Source organism: Chiloscyllium punctatum, chromosome 9 (genome assembly GCF_047496795.1).
Source record: "Chiloscyllium punctatum isolate Juve2018m chromosome 9, sChiPun1.3, whole genome shotgun sequence".
In the NCBI taxonomy this organism is placed as follows: Eukaryota; Metazoa; Chordata; class Chondrichthyes; order Orectolobiformes; family Hemiscylliidae; genus Chiloscyllium; species Chiloscyllium punctatum.
Window position 1 is genome coordinate 49,548,015 of NC_092747.1, and position 23,719 is coordinate 49,571,733.

A 23,719-nucleotide genomic window follows, 5' to 3' on the forward strand; every position below is an offset into this window, starting at 1 on the left:
AAGAAACTCAATTATGTACATTATGTAGCGAGTACTCCAGCCATTAGGAAAAATAAGTATGTCATCTTAATAGGTTAAAGAAATACTATGTCAGGGAGGGTAGTCAGGAGGAAGGTGTAGTTGCAGTAGTAAAAGATATAGGGAATGAAATAAAAATATCAGTAGTGCTGAAAAATAAATAAAATTAAAAATTAAAAGGTCAATCCTTCAGAAATAAAATTGGATATTATGAAGTTGCTTAAAAGATTAGATGGCATGATATTTTATCTTCCAGATTACTAATGAAATGACTTACAAATGCTATCGTAGGCTCATGGATCGATTTGCGTTAATAGGTCAAGAAAAACTTCTGTGGTTGGCCATGATGTCAATTTACATGTGTTATCTGTAAAACAAGATTTTTACAGACCTCATCCTTAGAAATCAGCTCAAGTAGGCATTGGATTAAATAATAAATTCAAATTCACAGTGATGTTATTGAACTGAGTAGTGGTAGCTGAATCTTACCCATCATGATGGTGCTGAAAGCAGATCAGTTGCAAAGATTTTATTTTGCTTATTGTGAGGTTAAAGTGGTAACAAAAGCAAAATCATATCCTATTCCAAAATTGGACACTGGGTTGAAAGAATTAGACATGTAATTTGTCACCAAAATTGACTTGGTAAAATGATATTGGCAAGTTTCATTGATAGGGTAAGAGTAATATCAGCTTTTTTAACACTAGATGAACATTATAAATGCAAAGTCTTGCTGTTTGGAATGTGAAATACACCAGTAATAGTTCAATAATAAACAATAACAATAAGCAAAAGTATTTTACCTGAGCTACATTGTTGCATATGGCCAATTATCATCTACAGAAATCTAAAGGGCTATTTTGGATTTTTCCATGTCTTGAACAAAATGCAAAATGTTGTGATTAGATTCCCTACAGTATGGAAATAGGTCCTTCAGCCCAGCAAGTGCACACCGACTCTCCAAAGAATAACCTACCCAGATCCATTCCCGTACCCTATATTTACCCCTGACCAATGCACCTAACACTATGGGCAATTTAGCATGGCCAATTCACCAGACCTGCATATCTTTGGATTGTGGGAGGAAACCGGAGCACCTGGAAGAAACCCACACAGACACGGGGAGAATGTGCAAACTCCACACAGACAGTTATTCAAGGCTGGTATCAAAGCTGGGTCCCTGACGCTGTGAGGCTGCAGTGCTAACCACTGAGCCACCATGCCGCTCGCTCATATATTGACAGAAGTGGATATTGTTAGTTTGTTTTGAACTGCAGCACAGTTGATAAATTTGTTAAAGAAAGGCAGAAAATTTGAAATTACACACGAATGTCAGAGTGTCTTTGGCAAGTTGAAAATTGTGTTGACAGTGACAACCACACCAGTTTAGAAACACTAAATTATGAAAAGCCATTAAAATAGTCTGTGGACGCAGCAACATTAGTGCTAGTGCCATATTAATACAATACGACAAATGGGGATTGAATGGCCTGCCAGTTATTTCTCAAAGAAATTGGGGTCACAAGCAGTTATAGTGTTTTTTTCCTCATGGAAATTTTTTTCAGAGGAGTTAAAGGAATAAGCCTGACAAATGAATAGTTTCAAACTAGTGCAAGTCAGTCAAAACTGATGTCAGGAATTTCTATAAGCACCAAATGATTAATACTTAAAATACACTTAGCAATGGCAATTAAGTGATAAATACTGGCCTAGCCAGTGTCAATCCAAATCCTATGAATAAGAAATTGTAATGTTGATTAATTGTTTGGGAATTGTTGAATGCTACAATGGAAGGAGGATCAATACTGCAAAACACTTCATCTATAATGGGCTGTAATACTAGTATTGTTATTTAAATACATTATAAATTATAGAGATTATTACTGGGTACATTTAGAGTTCATTTAAAATTCTCTTTGTACAAATTTTTTCTTAGATTAGATTACTTAGTGTGGAAACAGGCCCTTCAACCCAACAAGTCCACACCGACCCTCTGAAGAGCAACCCACTCAATCCATTCCCCTACATTTACCCCTTCACCTAACACTACGGACAATTTAGCCTGGCCAATTCACCTAACCTGCACATGTTTTGGACTGTGGGAGGAAACCGGAGAAAACCCACGCAGACACAGGGAGAATGTGCAGACTCCACACAGACAGTTGCCTGAGGCAAGATTTGAACCAGAGTCTCTGGCGCTGTGAGGCAGCAGTGCTAACCACTGTGTCACCGTGCCGCCCATTTTTGAATGCACTTTGATGTATTTACGCAGGAAATTGGTTTGAAAACATTTTCAACTTTAACAATATAACTTTTATCGAAATGACATAAAAAAACAAATGCCCCATGGAGCTTTATAGGGCATAAAATAATTTATATTGTTGTACACATCATTTGAATCATTGTACATTTATTTCAGATGGCATTTACAGAAGCATTCACTTTAAATGATAAATATAAATTGATCTGAAGATTGCCACATTGCAGTATATTATCTTCCAAACAGAGTTAAAATATGCAGCACTGTTGATTAAATACGCGACATGAAAGTTCATAGCTAGAAATCACAATAAGAAAAACGGTATTATACCTTTTGTACTATGTTGCAAACACTAAATTTCAAGTGGATTATAAAAGGAAACAGTTCCTTGCTGTTCACTGCATTCAAAGGTCATATATTGTCGTTTGCCAGAAAAATGACAAATGGATGTAATTTTTATCAAGTATGCATGTAGAAATTGTATTCATCTTTTCACATTTCTAAATCGAACAGAAACCCAAGCTTTACATTTTGAACTGCAACAATTTATAAAAACTGTTACCTATTGCAATTTTAAATATCTCATATCTAGAGCACAACAACATTCAAAAACTTAAAAAGGTGGAATTTCACAGATTTCAAACTGCACATATTTTACTACTGCATTTTTATTCAGACATAAGCAAACTGAATTTATAAGTCACATCACATAACATTGAAATGGAAAGACTAGCTTCTATTTTACAGCTTTTTAATGGAAAATACATTAAAATGAAATGTTAGCAATACTTGGAATCATTAACATTTCATTTATGGAAGTTTAATGCTTCACTGTTTAATAATCCCAGAATAATAGTTTTGTTAAACAGCAGTGTAACAATTAAAATGCTTTCTGAATGTCTCTTTGGGTCAAGGTTCAACTCGTATTGCTGATAATCACTGCAATCACTGCAGTCCTTTGACGTGAATATGATTCTGAATATTTCATTGTATTATACTAGGAAAACTAAAGTACATTTCACCTAAAGACATTTATTTTTCTATGTACTGACTACAATAACACATTTCCCTTGATGTATTTTTTTCATCTCCTTGTCCTGCCCTCTTTAAGGAGCATTCATGATAATGAAAACTCAAAGCATTTACATTTAGTTAAGTGGAAATTGGGTATGTATTCAATCACCCTTAAGTCACATTATGTTTCAAAAAACCTCTGGTATTATCACTTTCATCTAGTTCTATGTAGAGCTAGAATTTCCACTAGAGTTCCCAGATTCACCAGTGTAGTACTGGGGGGGGAAAAAAACTGAATAAATAGCATCAATGTTGTTGTGATGTTTTCATGGAAGTAATAGCATGAGAATAGAAGAATCCCTATGGAAATTCCAAGCAGTTTCAACTTGATGTAAAGCAGGGTAGTCTTCTCTCTGAGGGAAGGGCAGTAGTGGTAGGAATCTGTTATACTCTACTGCACCCCCCATCCCACCCCCACACCAGATTTCCTATCCATTAAAGAAAATGGTCAGGCTGAAACTATTTGCCAGAAGCAAAATAACTCACGTTAAAGAAAGTTTTGCCTTTCTTTTATGCAGTTTTATTTCACAATCTTTTTCTTTTTTTTGTTAACGTGCATTAGAATCTATACAAATTACACAAATATTCAAAAATAATTTCACTGTATTTTAAGCAATTATAGTTTTAAGATACTAATGTTCAAATAAATATGAACCTTCCACAAATTTGAGCACAAACAAAATGATGCTGTCTTCATCTTAACACCTGGTGTCACCTTACGGTCCCTGTTCAACATTGGCTAAGTGAGAGGCAAAACCTTGGTTTAAGAACTTTCCGCTTTTCAAACCTCACCTCTCCCCAATGTGATCACCAACTGTTTTACAGCTCTTCAAATTTTCTCCATCCTCAATTCTGGTTTTTTACACATCTCTGATTTTCATCATTCCATCACTGCCTAAGCCCTAAGCTCTGGAATTCTCTCCTTTACAATTCCACTTCTTTGTATTCCTTTAGGAAAGGCCTTAAAAGCTATTTTTAAGTTTCTGGCCACTTGCACTTATGCGTCTTGGTATTAAATTTTGTTTGATAACATCCCTGTGAAGCATTTGGAACACTTTAGTATGTTAAGGATGCTGTATAAATGCAAACTGCTACTGTAATTTGCAAAGAAGTAACACATTACAATTAGATTAATTGAAGTTTTTTAATTGCAACTTTCAGATGAATTTTCAGGTTTTGAAAAGAAAAACTTTACATTGTTTTACAGTAAATACTGGTGCAGCCTGAAAGACTAGAGGCTCATTAGGATATTTAAGTGCCATTTTCATTGATTATGGTTATGCTGAATAATGGAACCACTCTATTATTAATTGGTACAAAGAAGAAAGTAAGACGGGGAGAGCTATTTAAAGGTTCACTTGCAAAACTTCACATGCCACAGTCCTGCATGTGGTTTTTTTTTGTATTCTTGGATCTGCGAGATTTTTATGCTATTTTATTTCACAGTCTAATCCTTTCATTTTCAGAAGGAAGTATTTGGAAGAGGAACAAAATAATCCTTGTTATTTATTTGTAGATGGAGGAAGACAAGAAGGAAGAGATGCAGCCGCAAGAGGAACCTGATGGATACCAATTATTACGTCAAGCTTCTCCTTCAGCCAACAGGCAAATGATGTGCGATTTGCAGCAATTACAGGGTTTCCTGGCTGCAGGGAGACAGTGTCACAAATGTGACCATCAAACTACCAGAAAAGCTAGCTTCATTCCTTAATAGGAAAAGGTACCACTCTTTAAAGAGTAAAAGGTATGCAACAACCATGGGAAAAATCACACTGCTATGTGTCTAGTTCGCTGGAAGCTATGATGCTGCATAGATATAGCCTGCCATACCTAATTGTGTGCAACTGGGAAGCAAAGTACACTATTTACTGACACTTTTCTGATACCTCTGTGGACGAATTGTGTGCTGGTGAACAAAGGGACACAGTGAGCCATGGCAGCACTAAATCAAATTGTTATGCTTAGGTAGGCTTGAAACCCTGGGGAAAATCAAGGTGAATTCCTCCTTTTGAGGCCATAAAGAATGCATTACATTGTTGAGATATCTCTCTAGCCTACACAATTTTTCAGTTCACAGAAATCTGAAATGTAATCAGTTTAGACAAAGATCCTTCCAACATTTGAAATGAGAGAGTTTGAGGTCAAGTAAGGAATGGGATGAAGTATGAGGAAAGGCTGTACCTCACCAACAATAATTACAGCTATGTTTCAGCTGATTGTACTGTACACCCACTCAAAGCTCATATTGACAATACTTGAACAAACCTATTTATTTGTTCTCCATAAAATTAAATCTCCATCCATTAACACTAATGCCATCTATGACCGGTGCACACAGTACAGAACCCAGTGCTGGAATTTCTCTTTCAAACACATCAACAGACAGTTTCAATTCCAGTTTGTGAAATCGCCTCTCTCATCAGCTTTGAGCAAGAATTTCCAGGGATGCGGTCTTAGTTGGCAGGGAGATGGATCTGGCCCGCAAGGTGGTAGACCCAAAGCCGGAGAGGAGACAGGCCAATTCCAGAGCAAGTAGGTTAAAAGAATTACCTCCACTCTGTAACTTCTCAGAAGAAGAAAATCCTGACCCAAGTCTTGGTTTGCCAGCATTAACATTTTGAAACTGGCAGAGATAATAGAACCAAGGGACTAACTGAAGCTCAAATTGGTGCCAATCAAAGCAACAAATATTGGTGACACAGAATCCTGCATAGAGGTCTTGGCTGTAGTAACCATAAAGGTAATCACATAGTCCACTGGAACTTGCAGAGTACTAATGTTCCACATGTTACATTTGTATTTCTCTAAACTCAAGACATATTTTGGCAGGCTTCTTGTTAAGCACTTTTCTTTCGTTGGTTAAGCCTCTGAAATCAACATCTTTATCCTTTACAAAAGGGCAAGGATGTGGGCTTCTCCCATGGTGTGCCATCTCTTGAGGTCTTTTCATTAGAATAGAAGAACTAGGAATCAGCAATTCAACCCCTCAAGCCTGCTCAGTCATTTAATACAATTATGGCTGATCTCATCTCAGCCTCAAAGCCACTTTCTTGCCCGTTTCCCATGAACCTTTAATCCATTCCTAATTAAAAATCTGTTCTCCTTAAATTTATGCAATGTCTCAGCGTACACTGCACTGGGGAATTCCAGAGTCATGACCCTTTGAGAGAAGTACTTTCTCCTCATCTCCACATCAACCACCCCCTGAGAAAAGGAACAGGAAGTGACTTCACCACAGGAAATAACATCACCAACCCAAAGAAACCCAAACATATAAATAGAAAGCAGGAATTCTCACCTGAGGCCCACTGCTTCACCTGAGGCCCACTGAGGATGTTACCTAGAAGGGTGATGAAACATCTGGAAATGAGCCTTGTGGCTTAGTGAGCAAACCTACTTCCAAAACTACAACCTGAGCTACAAATCTTAAACCTTGCTCCTTTTCTTTATTTTAAATCTGCCACCACTTAGCCGAAAACTATGACCTCTCATTCCAGATTGCCACAAAATGGAAAACATCCATTCCACATCTACTTTGTGAATCTACGTTCGAATCTTATCTACCTCCATTAGATCTTCTTTCATTCTTCTAAATTCCATTGAGTATAGGCCTAAACTGCTGAATCTATCCTCATAAGAATGCCTTTCATTTCTGGAATTCATCTGGTGAAGCTTTTTGTACTGCGTCCAAATCAATTACATCCTTTCTCAAGTAAGTGGACCAAAACTGTGTGTAATACTCCAAATACTGTCTCACCAATGCCTTACAGAGTCACAATACTTCCCTACTTTTCCATTCCTTTTGCAATAAATACCAAAATTCTATTTGCTCTCCTCAATGCCTGCTGTACCTTCATACTAACCTTCTGCGATTCTTGCTCGAGCATGCCCAGAGTCCACTGCACAAAAGCATTTAAGTTTCTCTCTACTTAGATAACTGCCTTTTTATTCTTCTGACCAAAATGGATAACCTCACACTTACCCACATTAAACTCCATTAGCTCCTGCACTTGCTCAGTTGTTTCATAAATCACCTTGAGCATTCTCTCCCAGCTGACCATTCATCCCAACTGGATTGTCAACTTCCACGCTGGTGTTTTTTTTGGGTGGTGGGTTGGAAAGAGAGACCGACGTTGGATGCACTTATATTCCTTTGTATTCTCTCCTAGAATGTAAATATTAGGAAAACCTACTGATGGAGAGAAGAGTCAGCATTGTGTCAAAAGTTACATGGCAGCTGTATGGCAGCACTGGGCAGCCAGTAGGAAAGAGCTGGGGACCACTGCTTCCAAACCTATCATCACAGGTGTTCTTCAAGCTGTCTTCACCAAAGATTAGCATGGCTTTGTCCACCTGTGTTAAGGGGCTGAATGAAGGCAAATGATCGCTTCTGTGGTGAAGGTCGCTTTCCTTTCTAGCTCCACCTACAAAATGATTTGGAGTAATTTAGTGGGTGTTTTTTGTGAAGAGATGTGCAACCTGCTGAGGCATCTTTATCTCCTGTCCCTATTGAAACATAGAGTTATAGACAAAAGGACGGAGGCATTCATTTGCATGAGAGTAACTGGAGTGAGAAGTGTGGAAGTAACTGGCAGAGGCATGAAAAGCCTATATTTGTGATCAGGTGAACATTGACAGTTGTTTTATGCTATGCCTATTGGGATGGGAGCAGCAGCAGGATGCATAGGTATTATAAGGAGAAAGCTGGTATGGTTACCTGCTATAATTGGACAAGCTGCAAATGGAAAAGCAACGATAACAGCTTGGAGTGCAAAGGACAGGCACAGAAGAATTTGTTACAAGGTAAAATGTGAGGAGGAGGAGAGCATCAATCCCTTCCTAGGGGTCTTCGCCATTTAAATGAACTGTTGTACCAAATCTATATTCATAAGATGATGCTTACAAGCATTTGACAATCTCTGCCAAATAATTGTGGGGTTTTTTTCCTGAGTTAGTTACTTGTTTTAAGGACCTTTTTGTCACGTGAAGGAAAGAAAACCTTCTGCCATGTATTCAGCTGCTCCATAAGGACCCCAAAACTATGTCACTCAACCAAGGGATTCATGACTTTTATATTTTGTTCATTTTTTAAAATTCACAGAACCAACCAAGTAAAAGGACATCACCCCTTATGAGGTATTTATTCTTCAAAATACTTTACATCAGTGTGGATGTGATAGCTGCTAATATATTGTTAAACCACTGATTACATGTAAGTGGGACATTACCATCACAATTAGCCCAACTTTCTGCTCAAATCAATCGACTTGACCAATCATTATGTTCATCAGTTTTTGTAATCAATGTCTCTATTGGTAGTGCTCCACAGGCCAAATATCCACTACCAGCCTTGAATGCTAATGGAGTAGACTATTTGGTCCTTGAGTCAATCAACAAGATAATAATCTCAACCCCACTTTTCTACCTTTTTCGAATAACCATCAAATCCCTTGTAGATCAAAATTTGTCTAACTCAGCCATGAATACATTCAATGACCCCCATTTCCATTGGAGTTCTCTACTTCTAAGAACAAAGATTAACAACAATCTGAAAGAAGAAATTCCTCCTAATTTCTCTTAAATAGGAGACCCTTCTTTTGAAACGATGCCCTCATTTCCAAATATACTCCTAATATCTATGCAATCAAGCACCCTCTTATGTTTCAGAACGACCATCATTCACAATTCTAAACTCAAATGGGTGTGAGAGCAGGACCAACTTGCTCAATCAAACCTCAATAGGTCATCCCTTCAACTCAGGGATCAATCTAACAAAGCTTTTCTGAACTGCCTCCAATTCGGAAATATGTAGGGAAATTCATGTTTCATGATTAGTTCAGTTCAGAATATATTAACCAATGAACCTGACAATATGTTATCTTGATTGAATTATAACCAATGTAGTGTTTTAATAATGTGACTGTTTAGTGTCACATCACAGGTTTTACCTAGAATAAACTGACAAACTCTGCAATGATTTAATGAGCAAATGACATTCTTTTAGATTCAAATTGTTAGTAAGAATCTTGCACGATCAGCAGAGGAAAGAGATAACAGCTGTGATCTATGTTTTTAATTTGTAGTGTTTGAAGTAGAAAAAAGTATTGCATATTTAGAGTTAACTTTTGTAAAAATGCATGATTAGTTTTGAGAGCAGCATAATTGTTCTGTTATGGAAGTTATATATTGATTTAATGTATGAAAATATTTCACTGTCTTAGTATTTATTCAATGTTTATCGTGCATTAATGTTTTATACACCTTTGCATAACTTAACTGTTACTTACTTTATGACCTTATGTATCAGTACTTCATAATTTTCTGTAAGCTTATATTAAATAGTTATAAGCAACTTTTCTACAATGTTCCTTATTTTAAAGTAATTTGTTACAAATATACATAACTGGGGAGAAAAAAACATATTAAGCAGATGGCATCTAAAACAAAATCTTTGACAGGTGCTTGAATTAATGAATGATTTATATTAGTTAAGCAAGATCTGAGACAATAAATGTGAGATATTATTCATGAGGATATTATAGCATATATCCCTCTATTATAAACAACTGGACAAAGAATGAACCATAAAATGTATTATTATCTCAGTGGTGAGCTACAAACCACAGTGAAATGATAGGTGAAAGTCTGCTGATTAGGATGACTCCACCACTGAATAAGACCTTAAAAAATCAATCAGTAGATTTTGGAGAATTTTTAAGTTATCATTTGGAATATTTGGGATGGTAGTTAATCACGTAAGATGGTACTCCATGCACTTAGCAGATACACAAATTTGATTTACGGATATAATCTTATCCTGTAGAAATTGCTGAATAGGTAAACGAAGAGGAACAAGCTGTTAATAAAGCGTTGATCTTATAAATTGATTGACATGTGAAAGAATTAAATCTTCAGATTCTAGGAAGTGATACAACTAAAATGACCACAATTTTGAATGAAACCAACTGGAAATCAAAGATTGGCCATGAACTTTTCATGCATTATGCACATATCACCTAATCAATTATGTATCTAATTATGCAATATTGGAGTTCAGAGTCATTTCTGATCATGGATTGTGATTTGAAAGGGATCAATAAGGCTGACTTTTCAATAGCTGTGTATGCAAAAATAAGAAAATAGAAGAAAGAGGAGGAGACATACTCCAGCCACCTGACAGGGTTGGTATTCCATTGTGCAATGGCTGAGTCCATTGTCTGGTTAAGTGCCATTTCTGTTACTTGTTTTGATAACTTAATAAATTTGTAAATTTTATCTAAAGACAATTGTATCTGACATGGTCTCATACTTAGTCAGACCCTGAGTGTTGCAGTAAAAGTTAAGTTGGATTTTGGAATCCTAGATATATGCCTCCTTAAATAAGGAAACAAAAACTATATAGTTTTAGTTTCATCAATGCCCTGTAAAGCTGTAAAAAGATGTTTCTACATTTATACTTCATCCTCCTTGCAACACAAGACAACTTTCCATTTGATTTCCTTTCTGAACCTGTATGTTTGCATTGTTATTCATACAGAAGGAGACCCAGATCCCTCTGTATCACAGCACTCTGTTTTCTCTCTGCATTCAAATAATATTCTGCTTACCTATCCTTCTTGACACAGTGAGCACCACCTGTCAAGGGTTTGTCCACTCATTTTAACGTATTTGTTTCTCTTTGCAGATGCACTATATCCTCCTCACAACTTTCTTTCCCACTTGTATTTGTTTCTTGAGCAAATCTGGCTAAAATGGAGTTGGTCCCTTCGTCCAAATCATTACAGACTGGATAGCTGAGGCCTGTGACACTCTACGAATTAGAGTTTGCCAATCTGGAAATGACATTTATTCAGTCTCTGTTTCCTATTAGACAGCCAATTTTTTTTATCCATGCTATTATATAACTTCCAACTCCACAAGTTCTTAACGTTAGAGCTAAACATTTAAGTGGTATCTTATCAAATGCCTTTTGGAAATTCAAATTCACTACCTTTACTAGATCCCTTGTTCCAATATGTTCAGGGAAATCTAATACATTTGTCAAACATTTGTCCTTTTCAGAAAATTATGTTAACTCTGTTTTATACCAAAGACAAAGGATCTGGTTTTGGTCAGTACTGTCGAATTGCTTTTTAACATTCTTTCCACGTTCCCATCTCTCGGGAAGTGAGGTGACACGATTTTAGGGAGAAAATAAATAACTAATTAAATTAAAATCAAATATAAATAATTGGAACTAAATAAAGAGCCAATTATCACCACTCAAAAATAGACATTACAATTAATTTTTCCAGGGATCCCTATTTCTGCTAAATTGAATCACTTGACAGTGAAACTCTGTCAAAGCCTTGGGCATTGGGGATACTTCCTCCCATATCGATCTGCGACTATGGTACACCTGTACCTCATCTGTGATTTCATCAGGAGCATAATCCCCACCTAAAATATAAATTTTGTCTGAAATCCCAACAGCCCCTGCATTAAAGCCGGCACACTCAAATGAGCCCTCACCTTTCCAAACACAAGTTTCTGGACAAAAACTGTAGACTTTGTAAGTAGAAAGGTCACAAATGTACAATGTGGAATTCACTGAGACAGCTTTCACAAGAGTAGCATGAAAAAACTGGCCAAATTCTGCAACAAGTTCTGACCACTGATCAGAGGACACATTGTATTTGAAGAAACAATCTAATGATGGATTGAAGACATCAGCTATTTCCACCTCCGATCCAAGGACATAGATAATGTCGTTGCAGGCACTTGCTTCTGGATAGTAAATTCCTCTTGGCAAGTGGCTCACTGATCTCCATTCTTTGGTAAGAGGGTTGTAGGATTCAACATTTAAAAGACTTCGCATTTCTTGTGCTCCTCTGGTTTTCCCACCTATTACAAAAAGTTGCTTCATTGCGACAACTGATGAATGCATGGTCCGAGAATTCTTCATTGATGAAACTGAAGTGAAATTGTTTGTTCTTGGACAGTAACACCATGTCTGGTCAGTTGCATCATGACATCGTTCTGCAATGTGCAATCGTATAGATTTACTGCAACTAATCTTACATCCTCCAGTAATAAATATTTTTTCTCCATAAACAACCAAACTTGACCCTGGAAAATCAATAATATTTGGAGCAGGCAACTCTTTCCAGGTATCAGTTTTAATGTTATAGCAAAAGGTATGCTTTATTGTACTATTTTCTTCTGTTTTATGAACAAATATGTAGCTTTCTGTTGTGGATGGTCTTGCATCAGTTAAAAGCCCATTATGCTCTTCAAATTTATCAAAAACATTACAAATTGATTCCATACATTCAGGATTATTTGCTAGCAAACTTTCGGATCTCATTAAGTTCTCCAGAGTTTCTTTGGATAGCTGATGCAATTTCACAAGATTAATTAGGCAAGGTAAATGTTTTTCTCTTGTCTCCACTTCATATTGAGTCCATTGAAGTACAGCATTCAGAACAGTGTCCTCATCAGGGACGTTCAAGGCATCTGCTTCAAGGCATTTTTCTAGCACTCCAACATTAATTTCTAAGAAATCATTTGACTTTGACAGAAGAGAGAAGTGCTTCACTAAAAATTGCAAAGCATGATTGTACAAATTGGTAGAACCATAACTCTCAGACAGAGACAAAATTTGGAAACAGTTTTTGACATCGATTTTTTTGATGAGATAATCACCACAGCCTTTAGCTAACAGAGACACTTGAAGAAATGAAGACATCTGAAAATACATTTCAACATTGGTCTCACATATCCGTGCATATCCTTTGTAAGCAAAATCCAGAAATGCCTTCACAGCTTCCGGAGATAAATTAGTGATTTTTACACTTCCATCATCCCTTTCCCTCATGTGAACCTCAAACATGGCCCTGCAAGGAAAACAGCAACAGAACTTGTGTATTAACTAGGATAATAAAGAAACTGACTTTTAAGTAATTATTTCAAGATTTACTACTGCCATTATTATCTATGGTCCAGGTTACAATTTGCTAAGTTACATTTTAGACAGGCTTTCTGCAAATACACAAACTTGAATGTTTTTGACCTAAAAATTCCAAGTACACTTAAATACACTAACCGTTTTCCTAGTACATGTTTAGAAAATTAAAATTACTGTCAATTCCAGTATATGGAAAAATCAGATGGGGCCAAAGTAGTTTAGATTTTAGGAATTTATTGATTGTTACTGGGGCAATTTCTTAGACCAGCATGTTCGGGCACTAGCCAGAGAGCAGGCTATACTAGACCTGATTTTGACCAACAAAGTAAGATTAATTATAGACTTGTAGTGACAGTGTCTCTGGGTATCAGTGACTATTGCATAATTGAATTTTACACACAATTTAAAGGAGAGAAGTTTGGGCCCAAGACTGCAGGCAGAGCCAGCATGGGTTTGTCAAAAGAAAATAACGTTTAATTAATTTTTTTGGAGATCTTTGAAAAAGTAACTTGCGCTGGGAAACTAGTGGATACATTGTAATTTGATTTACAGAAGATATTTCATAGGGTCCCACATCAAAGCTTATTTTAGAAAATAAAATTGAATGTTTTTGGAGGTAATATATTGCTGTGAATGCAAGGTTAGCTGGCTAACAGCAAACAGAACTTAGGAGTAAATGTCTCTATTTCAGTCTGGCAGATGTTATGAGTGGTGCGCCACAGGTGTCGATGCTGGGGCCTCAACTCTACATGATCTACATAAATAATTTGGGTGAAGGAATTGAAGGTATGGGAGCTAAGTTTGAGTTGTGAAGAGGACATTAGGAGTCTACAAAAGGATATAGACAGGTTAAGTGGATAGACAAACATCTGATAAATTAAGTATAATGTGGGAAAGTGGGAAATTGTCCATTTAAGCAGAAAGGATTTAAAGAAGGAGATTATCAAAATGGTGATAATGCAGAACTCTGAATTGAAGAGAGATCTGGGCTTCCTACTGCAAGAATTACAGGAGGTTAGTGTGCAGGTACAGTGAGCAATGATGTATTGTAAGGGGAATTGAATGCAACAGTAGGAAGGTTATGCTTCAGTTATACTGGGCATCTGAAGTACAGTACTAATCACCATACTTGCTAAAGGATGTTGATGTGTTGGAAGCAGTTCAGAGATGGTTAACTAGATTAAACCTGGAATGAGTAGATTGATGCATGAGGAAACGCTAAACAGGCTAGCCACGAATCCTCTAAGGTTATGAAGAGTGACAACTGAAACATATAAGATCCTGAGGGGACCTGACCAGGTGGATGTGGAAAGGATAATTCCTCTTGCAGGAAAATCTAAAATTAGGGGTCACAGTTCAAAAATAGGTGGTCACTTAATTAAGACAGAGATGAGGGAAACAAATTTCTCAGAGGATTATGAGCCTTTGGAATTTCCTTCCTCAAAAGGCAGTGGTGCAGAATCTGTAAAAATGTTTAAGGCAGAGGTTAATTGATTTTTGTTTAGAGATGAAAAATTATCAAAGGGTGTGGAGGAATGTTTGAGATTGAAATCAGAGCAGCCATGATTTTATTAAATGGCACAAGTGGCCCACTCAATCAGGAACTTCATATTCTATGAGGTCCACCTGGTTATAAAGTCATAGAGATGTACAGCATGGAAACAGATCCTTCGGTCCAACTTGTCCATGCCGACCAGATATCCTAACCCAATCTAGTCCCACCTGCCAGCACCTGGCCCATATCCCTCCAAACCCTTCCTTTCAATTGCATTTTAAATGTTGCAATTGTACCAGCCTCCACCACTTCCCTCTGGCAGCTCATTCCATACAGTACCACCCTCTGCGTGAAAATGTTGCCCCTTAGGTCTCTTTTATATCTTTCCTCTCTCATCCTAAAACTATGCCCTCTAATTCTCGACTCCCCCACCCCAGGGAAAAGACTTTGTCTATTTATCCTATCCATGCCCCTCATAATTTTGTAATCCTCTATAAGGTCACCCCTCAGCCTCCAACGCTCCAGAGAAAACAGCGCCAGCCTATTCAGCCTCTCCCTATAGTTCAAATCCTCCAACCCTGGCAACATCCTTGTAAGTCTTTTCTGAACCCTTTCAAGTTTCACAACATCTTTCCGATAGGAAGGAGACCAGAATTGCATGCAATATTCCAACAGTGGCCTCACCAATGTCCTGTACAGCTGCAACATGACCTCCCAACCCCTGTACTCAATACTCTGGCCAATAAAGGAAAGCATACCAAATGCCGCCTTCACTATCCTATCTACCTGCAACTCCACTTTCAAGGAGCTATGAACCTGCACTTCAAGGTCTCTTTGTTCAGCAACACTCCCTAGGACTGTTGTTTGTCACTTCTATAAACGATTTGGATGAGAATTTAGTTTGCAGATGACATCAAAATTACAAACAACTAACTTAATCATGTTCTGCTGAATTCTTATTCCAAAGTCCCTTATTCACCTACAAATTCAAAATTATTCCAAATGTTTGCATGCGATAATAATATAAATCAAAACCAAAGTTCAGCAGTGTCATCATTCAGATTATCTCCTTTTTTTAACCCTTTCTGCTTAAATGGATAATTTACCATTTTCCCATGTTATTTGTTATTTGTCATATATGTAAACAATTTAGATGAGAAGTTAGGAGGCATGATTAGTAAGTTTGCAGATGACACCACAATTAGTGGTACAGTTAGTAGTGAAGAAGGTTATGTAAGGTTACAAAGGGATCTTGATCAATTGGGCCAATGGGCTGAGGAGTGGTCAATGGAGTTTAATTTGGATAAATGCAAGATATTGCATTTTGGTCAAACAAACAAGGGCAGGGCAGTAAAACAAATGTAGGACCTGGATAGTGTTATCGAACAGAGACATCTAGGGGTTCACGTGCATAGTTCTTTGGAAGTTGCATCAAGGGTAGATAGGGTGATTAAGAAAGTATTTAATGTGTTTGCCTTCATTGCTCAGACTATTGAGTAAAGGAGTTGGGATGTCATATTAAGGTTGTACTGGACGTTGGTGAGGCCACATTTGGGGTGCTGTGTATAGTTCTAGTCGTCCTGCTATAGAAAGGATATTATAAAATTGGAGAGTGCTCAGAAAAGATTTACAAGGATGTTGCCAGGACTGAGGGGTTTGAATTACAGGGAGGCTGGATGGGCTGGGACTTTTTTTGTTTGAGTGTAGGAGATTCAGGAGTGATCTTATACAGGTTTAAAAAATCATGAGTGGCATAGATAAGATGAATAGCAAAGGACTTTTCCCTAGGGGGGACATTCAAAACTAGGGGGGTACATATTCTTAAGGTGAGAGGTGAATGATTTAAAAGAGCCTGAAGGGCAACCTTTTCACACAGAAGGTGGTACATATGAGGAAATTTCAATGTGATTTCTTGTCAAAATTAAGGTGTGTGGATAACATTTGGGAAATGGTATGAATGAGGCATCACTGCTGGCTCCCTTTCATTTCAATTTATATTATTACTTTGCATGTAGACATATGGAATAATTTTGAATTTGCAGGCGAATTAGGGATTTTGGAATAGGAATGCAGCAGAACATGACTAAGTTAGTAGGAGTGGGCAGATAGATGACTTTCCCTTGAATTCAGAAAAGTGTGAAATAGAATATTTTGGGTAAATTAACTGTGTAAATAAGCTCCACTTCACATCTAAGGAGGCAAGGACATCTAAGGAGGCAAGGGACAGAATAAAAATAAAAAAGGGATTCTAAAAATGCAAAGAAAATTTGGACCCCACAGAACGGGACAAATGCAAAGACCAACAAAGGGCCACAAGGTGGTTTATAAGGGTGGTTAAAAAGAATTATAGAAGGAAACTTGCAAGGAACATAAAAGAACATAGGAAGAGATGTTATAGTTATATAATTAGAAAGTGGCTGGTTAAAAGTACAACTGGCCTACTGAAGGCTGCAGGGATATTGTCAGTGACCATGGGGGAAATGGCAGGCATGCTGAATGAATATTTTGATTCATAGTCACAACAGTAAAGGAAAAGTGTTGCCGCAAATCCCAAAGAAATTAAGAGAGGATCAGAGACAGGGTCTAAATAAAATTAGCTTAAGTAATCATCAATAGTGGGGAAATTAATGGAACTGAAGAGTGGCAAATCCCCAAGATGTGATGGTTTCTATCCATGGATGTTAAAGGAGGTAGGAGAGTACACTGCTAATGCCCTAACAATAAACTTGCAGAGTTCCCTGGATTCGGGAGTTGTACCTCTGGTTTGGAAATTTTCTCATGTCACTCTGCTGTTTAAGAAGGGAAACCAGGGAATTACAGATCAGTTAACTGGGAAATTGTTGGAGATCAAGGGTAGAGTATGTGGTTACCTTGTAAAATCTCCATTAATCAGGGAGATTGCATGGATTCAAGACAAATCTCAGAGTTTTTTTTTAAAAGAGGTGATACTGCTGGTGGATAGAGCCAAGTTAATGGATGCTGTTTATTGGACTTACATAAAGCTTTTGATAAATTCCTACACAAGAAACTGTTAACTAAGGTGGAAGCCATTGCATTTGGGGATTTACTGACATGGATAGGAAATTGGTTGAATGGCAGGAAATAGATAATGGGATAAGTACTCAATGGCAAGACATGACTAGTGATGTCCCACAGGGATCTGTGTTAGGGGGTTCGATTATTCACAATATTCATTAAATTACTTGGATAAGGAATAAAAAGTCAAATATCCAAATTTGCTGACAATACAAAATTTGGCAACAATGTAGATAGTGATGATGACAGCATAAAATTACAACAGGATATTGATAGATGAGGTGAATAGGCAAAGCTGTGACAGATAGATTTTAATATAAGCAAATGTGAGGGTACTCAGTAGATCAAGATTTTTTAGAATGCACAAAGTTAAATACAGTGGATGTCTAATGAGATTTGGGGCTCACGTACAAAGCTCTTTAAAATGTAAAGAACAGGTGCAGAAAATAGTCAAGAATGCTAATGGAATTTTGATCTTCATTTTTAAAATGATGGAGTACAGGGTTGCAGATATTATCCTGCAATTATACAAAACCTTAGTTCGACCCCACCCTAGTACTATGAGCAGACTTGGTCACCATACCTTGGGAAGGATGTCTTGGCCCTGGAGGGAGTTCAATACAGGTTTACAACGATGGATAGTAACAGGGAAAGATTAGATAGAGAAAGATAAACTATTTCCACTGGTTGACAATTCTACAACCAGGAGACATAGTCTAAGAATAGGGCCAGGCCATTCAGACGAGATGTTAGAAAGACTTTTACAAGTAAAGCGTACTGGAGATGTGGCACTCTTTTCCTCAAAAATAGCAGTCAATGCTAATTCAATTGTTAAATTTTAATCTGAGATAGACAATTTTTTATTAAGCAAACGTATCAAGGGATATTGAATAGCAGAGCAGACTCGAGGACTGAATAGCCTACCCCTGTTCCTATGTTTCTAAGTGGTTGTCAGATGCCCCTCAGTTTGATGTTAATGTCTATGCAAGGTTGTGGGTTTCTGTCAGTTGTCTTACAAAGAAGTGAGTTCTGTATGTGTTTGTCGATGTGTGGAGTCCTACCGGAGCATTCTGACACGGAGTGTCATACACCAAATTGATCGTCATGATCTCTTAAGTAGATTAGGTTAATTAAAATTTAGTTGCCATAATCCTCTGAATAAAAGGACAGCAAAATCATTTTAGTGCAGGAGTACAGGGCTTTACTGGGGCTTTTCAAAGGAGAGTGTGATGAATGAATGCATTCTTGTATTCATCAGGCCAATGAAAATTTAGCTAGCATAATCTCCTTTTGGAAAAGAATTTTCTTTGTGCCAATTTTGTAGCTATTACCATACTGCATTTGAAACAGTGTCTAGCATAGGAGTGGTTAAGGGGAGGAAAAAAACAAGCTATTTTGAAATTATTGAAGTGCAGAAAACTGGGAAAGGAGTGTTTCATTTGCATCTCCCAACTGAGGATTATTTTCAATCAACATTTGAAGAAAGTGGAGCATACTTAAAGTCTTCTTTCAGATGGTCATGGAGAAAGGCTAAGAAGGTGGAGGAATATCTATGACAACAACCCATGTCTGTGCAGCACTGCTGCTTTTGCTAAATGCCTTCTTCCCCACCCTGTCTACATGTGACACCACTTTCAAAGAACTACATACCTGCATCCCTAGGCCTCTCTGTTTGACAACACTCCCCAAGGCTCCACTTTTAACTGTGTAAGTCCTGCCCTGGCTTGTCTTACCAAAATGCAGCAGCATACATCTATCTGTATAAACTCCACCTCTCATTCCTAAGCTCATTGGCTGAGTTAATCAACATCCTATTGTTCTCTTAGATGACCTTCTTCACTGTTCACTATACCACCAATTTTGGTGTCATCCACAAACTTACTAACCATGCCTCCTGTATTCTCATCCAAATTGTTTCTATAAATGACGAACAACAATGGACCCAGCACTGATCCTGGCATCACGCCACTGGTCACAGGCCACAGACACAAGCCTCTACCACTATCCTCTGTCACCTACTGTCCTATCAATTTTGTATCCAATTGTCTAGCTGTCCCTGGAATCCGTGTGATCTAACCTTATTAATCAGTCTACCATCGTACCTTGCTGAAGCCCTTGCTAAAGTCACATAATTATTGATGCAAAAGCCCCTGCTTCTTTTTATGGATGTCCAGAAATGTTTTCTATCGAGTATAATGGGACTTTGCGCTTCAAAAGCTTGACAGAATGACAACTGTTGACACATCCATCTCTTCATACACAACTTCTGTAGCAAACACCTCCCTTGCATTTCTTTTTCGTTATGGGATCTCACAAGGAGCCTCATTCTGCCACCTTGTTTTCACCTGTTACAAAAGCTTGTGGTAGTAGTAGTCATGAAGACAAATTCATCTCTCCATGGAACACAGGCTGTTGGGACTCTGCACAAAATAATGCCGTGTGTTGACACTATATGGGAACAGTCATATTAATTCACTACTTGTCATATTGTTACTATCTGTCATCTTACAAGTGATCAAGGGGTTTGGTCAATTTTCAAGAAATAAAAATGTACCATGTCCCCCACACAAGGAATTTCCACACAAATATACCAATATCGATTAAACAGATAATGATATATAGTAGCCGTTACACAATCACCTCTGTACAATAGCAATTGTTCTTCACTTAATTCATAGCACCTACATACGCTTTTACTTTAACCTGAGCAAATGGGCAGTCTGAAGCAAGTACAACAAAGATGATTGCAATCCTGCACTTCTTGTCCCTGTTCCAAATACATTTGAGAACGAGCTTTATTTAGAATATTGCCTAAAAATGTTTTGTGGGACCAAAATGCAACATGAATTGCCAACTCTGTATTGTTTAGAGGAGCTTTAAATGTAGGTTAGGTGCTTGTTTTAAAGAATTCTATTTTCTTCTTTCAATTAATTAACGGGATGTGAGTAATGCAGGCTGAGCCATCACTAATTGCCTGTCTCTCGTTCCCTTTGAGAAGATGGTGGGAGTCTAGATTAGAGTGGTGCTGGAGTCTAATCTAGACTCTGATTTCCAGTCCTGCAATACCCACTTCTGCCTTGAGAAGATGGTGGTGAATGGATTCTAATACCACTGCAGTCTATATGATGAAGATACATCCATAATGCCGTTTTGGAGGATGTTTCAGAATTCTGACCCAGTGATGGTGAAGGAACAGCAATAGTGTCTTTGAGGGAAAGTTGCAATTGGTAGCTTTCCCTAGTAACTGCTGCCTTTGCAAGTGTTAGTGATCCTTTATTTGAAAGGTGCAATGGTAAATTTCTGCAGTGCATTTTGTGGATGGCACAAACTGCTGTCACTTTGCATTAGTGTTGGAGGGACTGAATTTTTGTGATGTCAAACAAGTGGGCTATTTTGTCCTGGATGATCATTGAAGTCTGCAGCATAGAATGTTCTTCTTGAGAGCTGTAAGAGCTGCACTTATCCAGGCAAGTGGGGAGTATTCCTGGCGCGCCTTATAGGTGGTGGACAAGCTTGGGAAGTCAGATGGTGAGTAACTCACTACAGTATTCTTAGCCTTTGATCTGTTCTTACAGCCACTGTGTTTACATGGCTAGTCTCATTCAGTTTCTGCACAATAGTAATGCCATGGATGCTGGTAACTGGGGGAATTCAGTAATGATACCATTGAATGTCAAGAGACAATGCTTATTTTCTCTCTCATTAGAGATTACCATTGCCTGGCTGTGAAGCAAATGGTTCTTGCTACTTGTCAGTCAAAACCTGAATTATTTGGGATTGGACTATTTCAGTACCTGATAAGTCATGAATCATGCTGAACATTGTGCAATCATCAGCAAACATCTCCACTTCTGACCTTACAATCATGAACTACTATCTAATCTTCCAGTGACATCCCATTCTTTGATGATGAAAAATGTCTTATTTTTGCTTATCTCTAAAGAGTGGTTTAATACAATCTGACATAAGATACATGTGGTCAGTGAAGGTGGTTGTAAGACTGCAGTGTCGAAGAAGGTGGGCAGAAAGACCATCATAACTTAAGATATCCTTAACTGGGTGAATAAAATGTGTATTCCATTTACTACTATAATAGTACGCAAAGAAAACTGTTCTGGTTATATCAGGTAAATGTCAAAAGCTGCCGAGAGACAGGCTATTTTAGTTTGAGAATTACGTAATACAAACTAATAATCTTGTCATAAAAGATCATTTTGCATTACTTTTGAAGATAAAGTTATTCAACTTGAAGGAAAAGTGTTAAAATATGGAAAATTATTCAAGCATGAAGTGCAGATGAGCTGAATTGGAAAATACATTAAAATATACAAGTGTATATGGGCAATGAACAGTAACTACACATTGCTCCAAATTGCAAAAATTCAAAAAGTCAACTGTGGCTTTATAGGAGGTTAAGGATTGCATAAGCATAAGAAAAGCTTATAAAGTTGGAGTAGTAAATAGTATAAAATCTGAAGACTGGATAGATTCTACAATACGGTTGATTTTAACCCTACTGTGAATCCTCTTGCAAGGATGCCTGCCTTGAAGAAGTTTTCCTCCTCTCTCTACAAGAATCTCAGGGAGTCCCTCTCCCACTGCAACTCCCAGGTCATTTCCTCTGCCTACCTGCCTATCTTTGGATGCTGCCTGAACTGCTGTGCTCTTCCAGCACCACTACTCCAGTATCTTCTTTTCCACCTATCCACTCCACCCTCTTCTCTTTGACCTATCACTTTCATCCCCTCCCCCATTCACCCATTGTACTCTATGCTACTTTCTCCCCACCCCCACCCTCCTCTAGCTTATCTCTCCATGCTTCAGGCTCACTGCCTTTATTCCTGAGGAAGGGCTTTTGCCTGAAAGGTCAATTTCAAAGCTACTTGGATGCTGCCTGAACTGCTGTGCTCTTCCAGCACCACTAATCCAGATTCTACAATACAGCAAAGGAGGGCCAACAAACTTAAGGAAGGGAAGATTAGGATACGAATGCAATCAAGCAAAATCCATAAAAATGGGCTGTAAAAGTATCAACAGGTATGTAAAAACGTGTGTCAAGGGTGAATGTGAGTCTATTAAAAGTAGTGTCAGGAAAACTTATAATGGGAGAATAGAGAAATGGCAGAGAAACTAAAATATTACTTTGTGTGATGTGACAGATGTAAAAACTTTAATAACTGTTCATGGATTAAATTAATCAAAGATAAACTGTTATATTCAAAAGCAGCAGTAATAATTTTGACTGGAATAAACTATTAAAAACAAGGGCAAACATATACAGGAATTGAAAGCAATTAGCCATGTCCAGTAAAAGAAAGAGTGGAGGCTACATGGACAAAGCTGCTTTGACGCATGTTTAATAAACTGAATGCTTTATTCTCACAAAGGACAAATGATTGCCCCGCAGAAGAATTTAAAGAGTTAACTACAGGAAAGCTTTGTCTTCACACAGACAGTTAAGCCACGTAACAAGGAATAAAGGATCTACTTCAAATACGAAGGCAAGCTACAAACTTACAGTAACTTGGATGAAAGGACTTTAAGGGCATCATCAACATATCTTATCACAGATCTGAAGGATGAAAATCTGTATAAGACCGGAACTGCACCAGAGAACTTTTAAGAAAAACATTGCATAAGGATCAAACCCTGGACACTTCCAGAGACAGACACTGCTGAAGAAGTCCTGGCCAGATTTCACCATTAATCAGGTAATAGCTAAATTGTGAGGCTTAACTTGCCTACACGAGGGGTTTTATTTTGATTGCTATATGTAATAACGTTTAAATCATTGTTTCACTACTTATTAATAAGTAGCTGAATTAAAGGTAACTTGTAGTGATTTATCCACAACATTTATGTTTGCTTTCATTGAATGCCATTTAATATA

General features: G+C 37.6%; 1 protein-coding gene across 1 annotated transcript in view; it reads right to left on the bottom strand.

Moving 5' to 3' along the window:
* Positions 1-2,411: 2,411 nt before the first annotated feature.
* The window catches only part of kbtbd3 (kelch repeat and BTB (POZ) domain containing 3), a 35,384-nt gene continuing 14,076 nt past the window's right edge, over positions 2,412-23,719 (bottom strand). Inside the window, exon 4 of the mRNA XM_072577479.1 lies at positions 2,412-13,227. Within this exon, the coding sequence (XP_072433580.1) occupies positions 11,634-13,227 (1,594 nt within the window). The 3' untranslated portion in view covers positions 2,412-11,633. The remainder of the gene's footprint in view (positions 13,228-23,719) is intronic.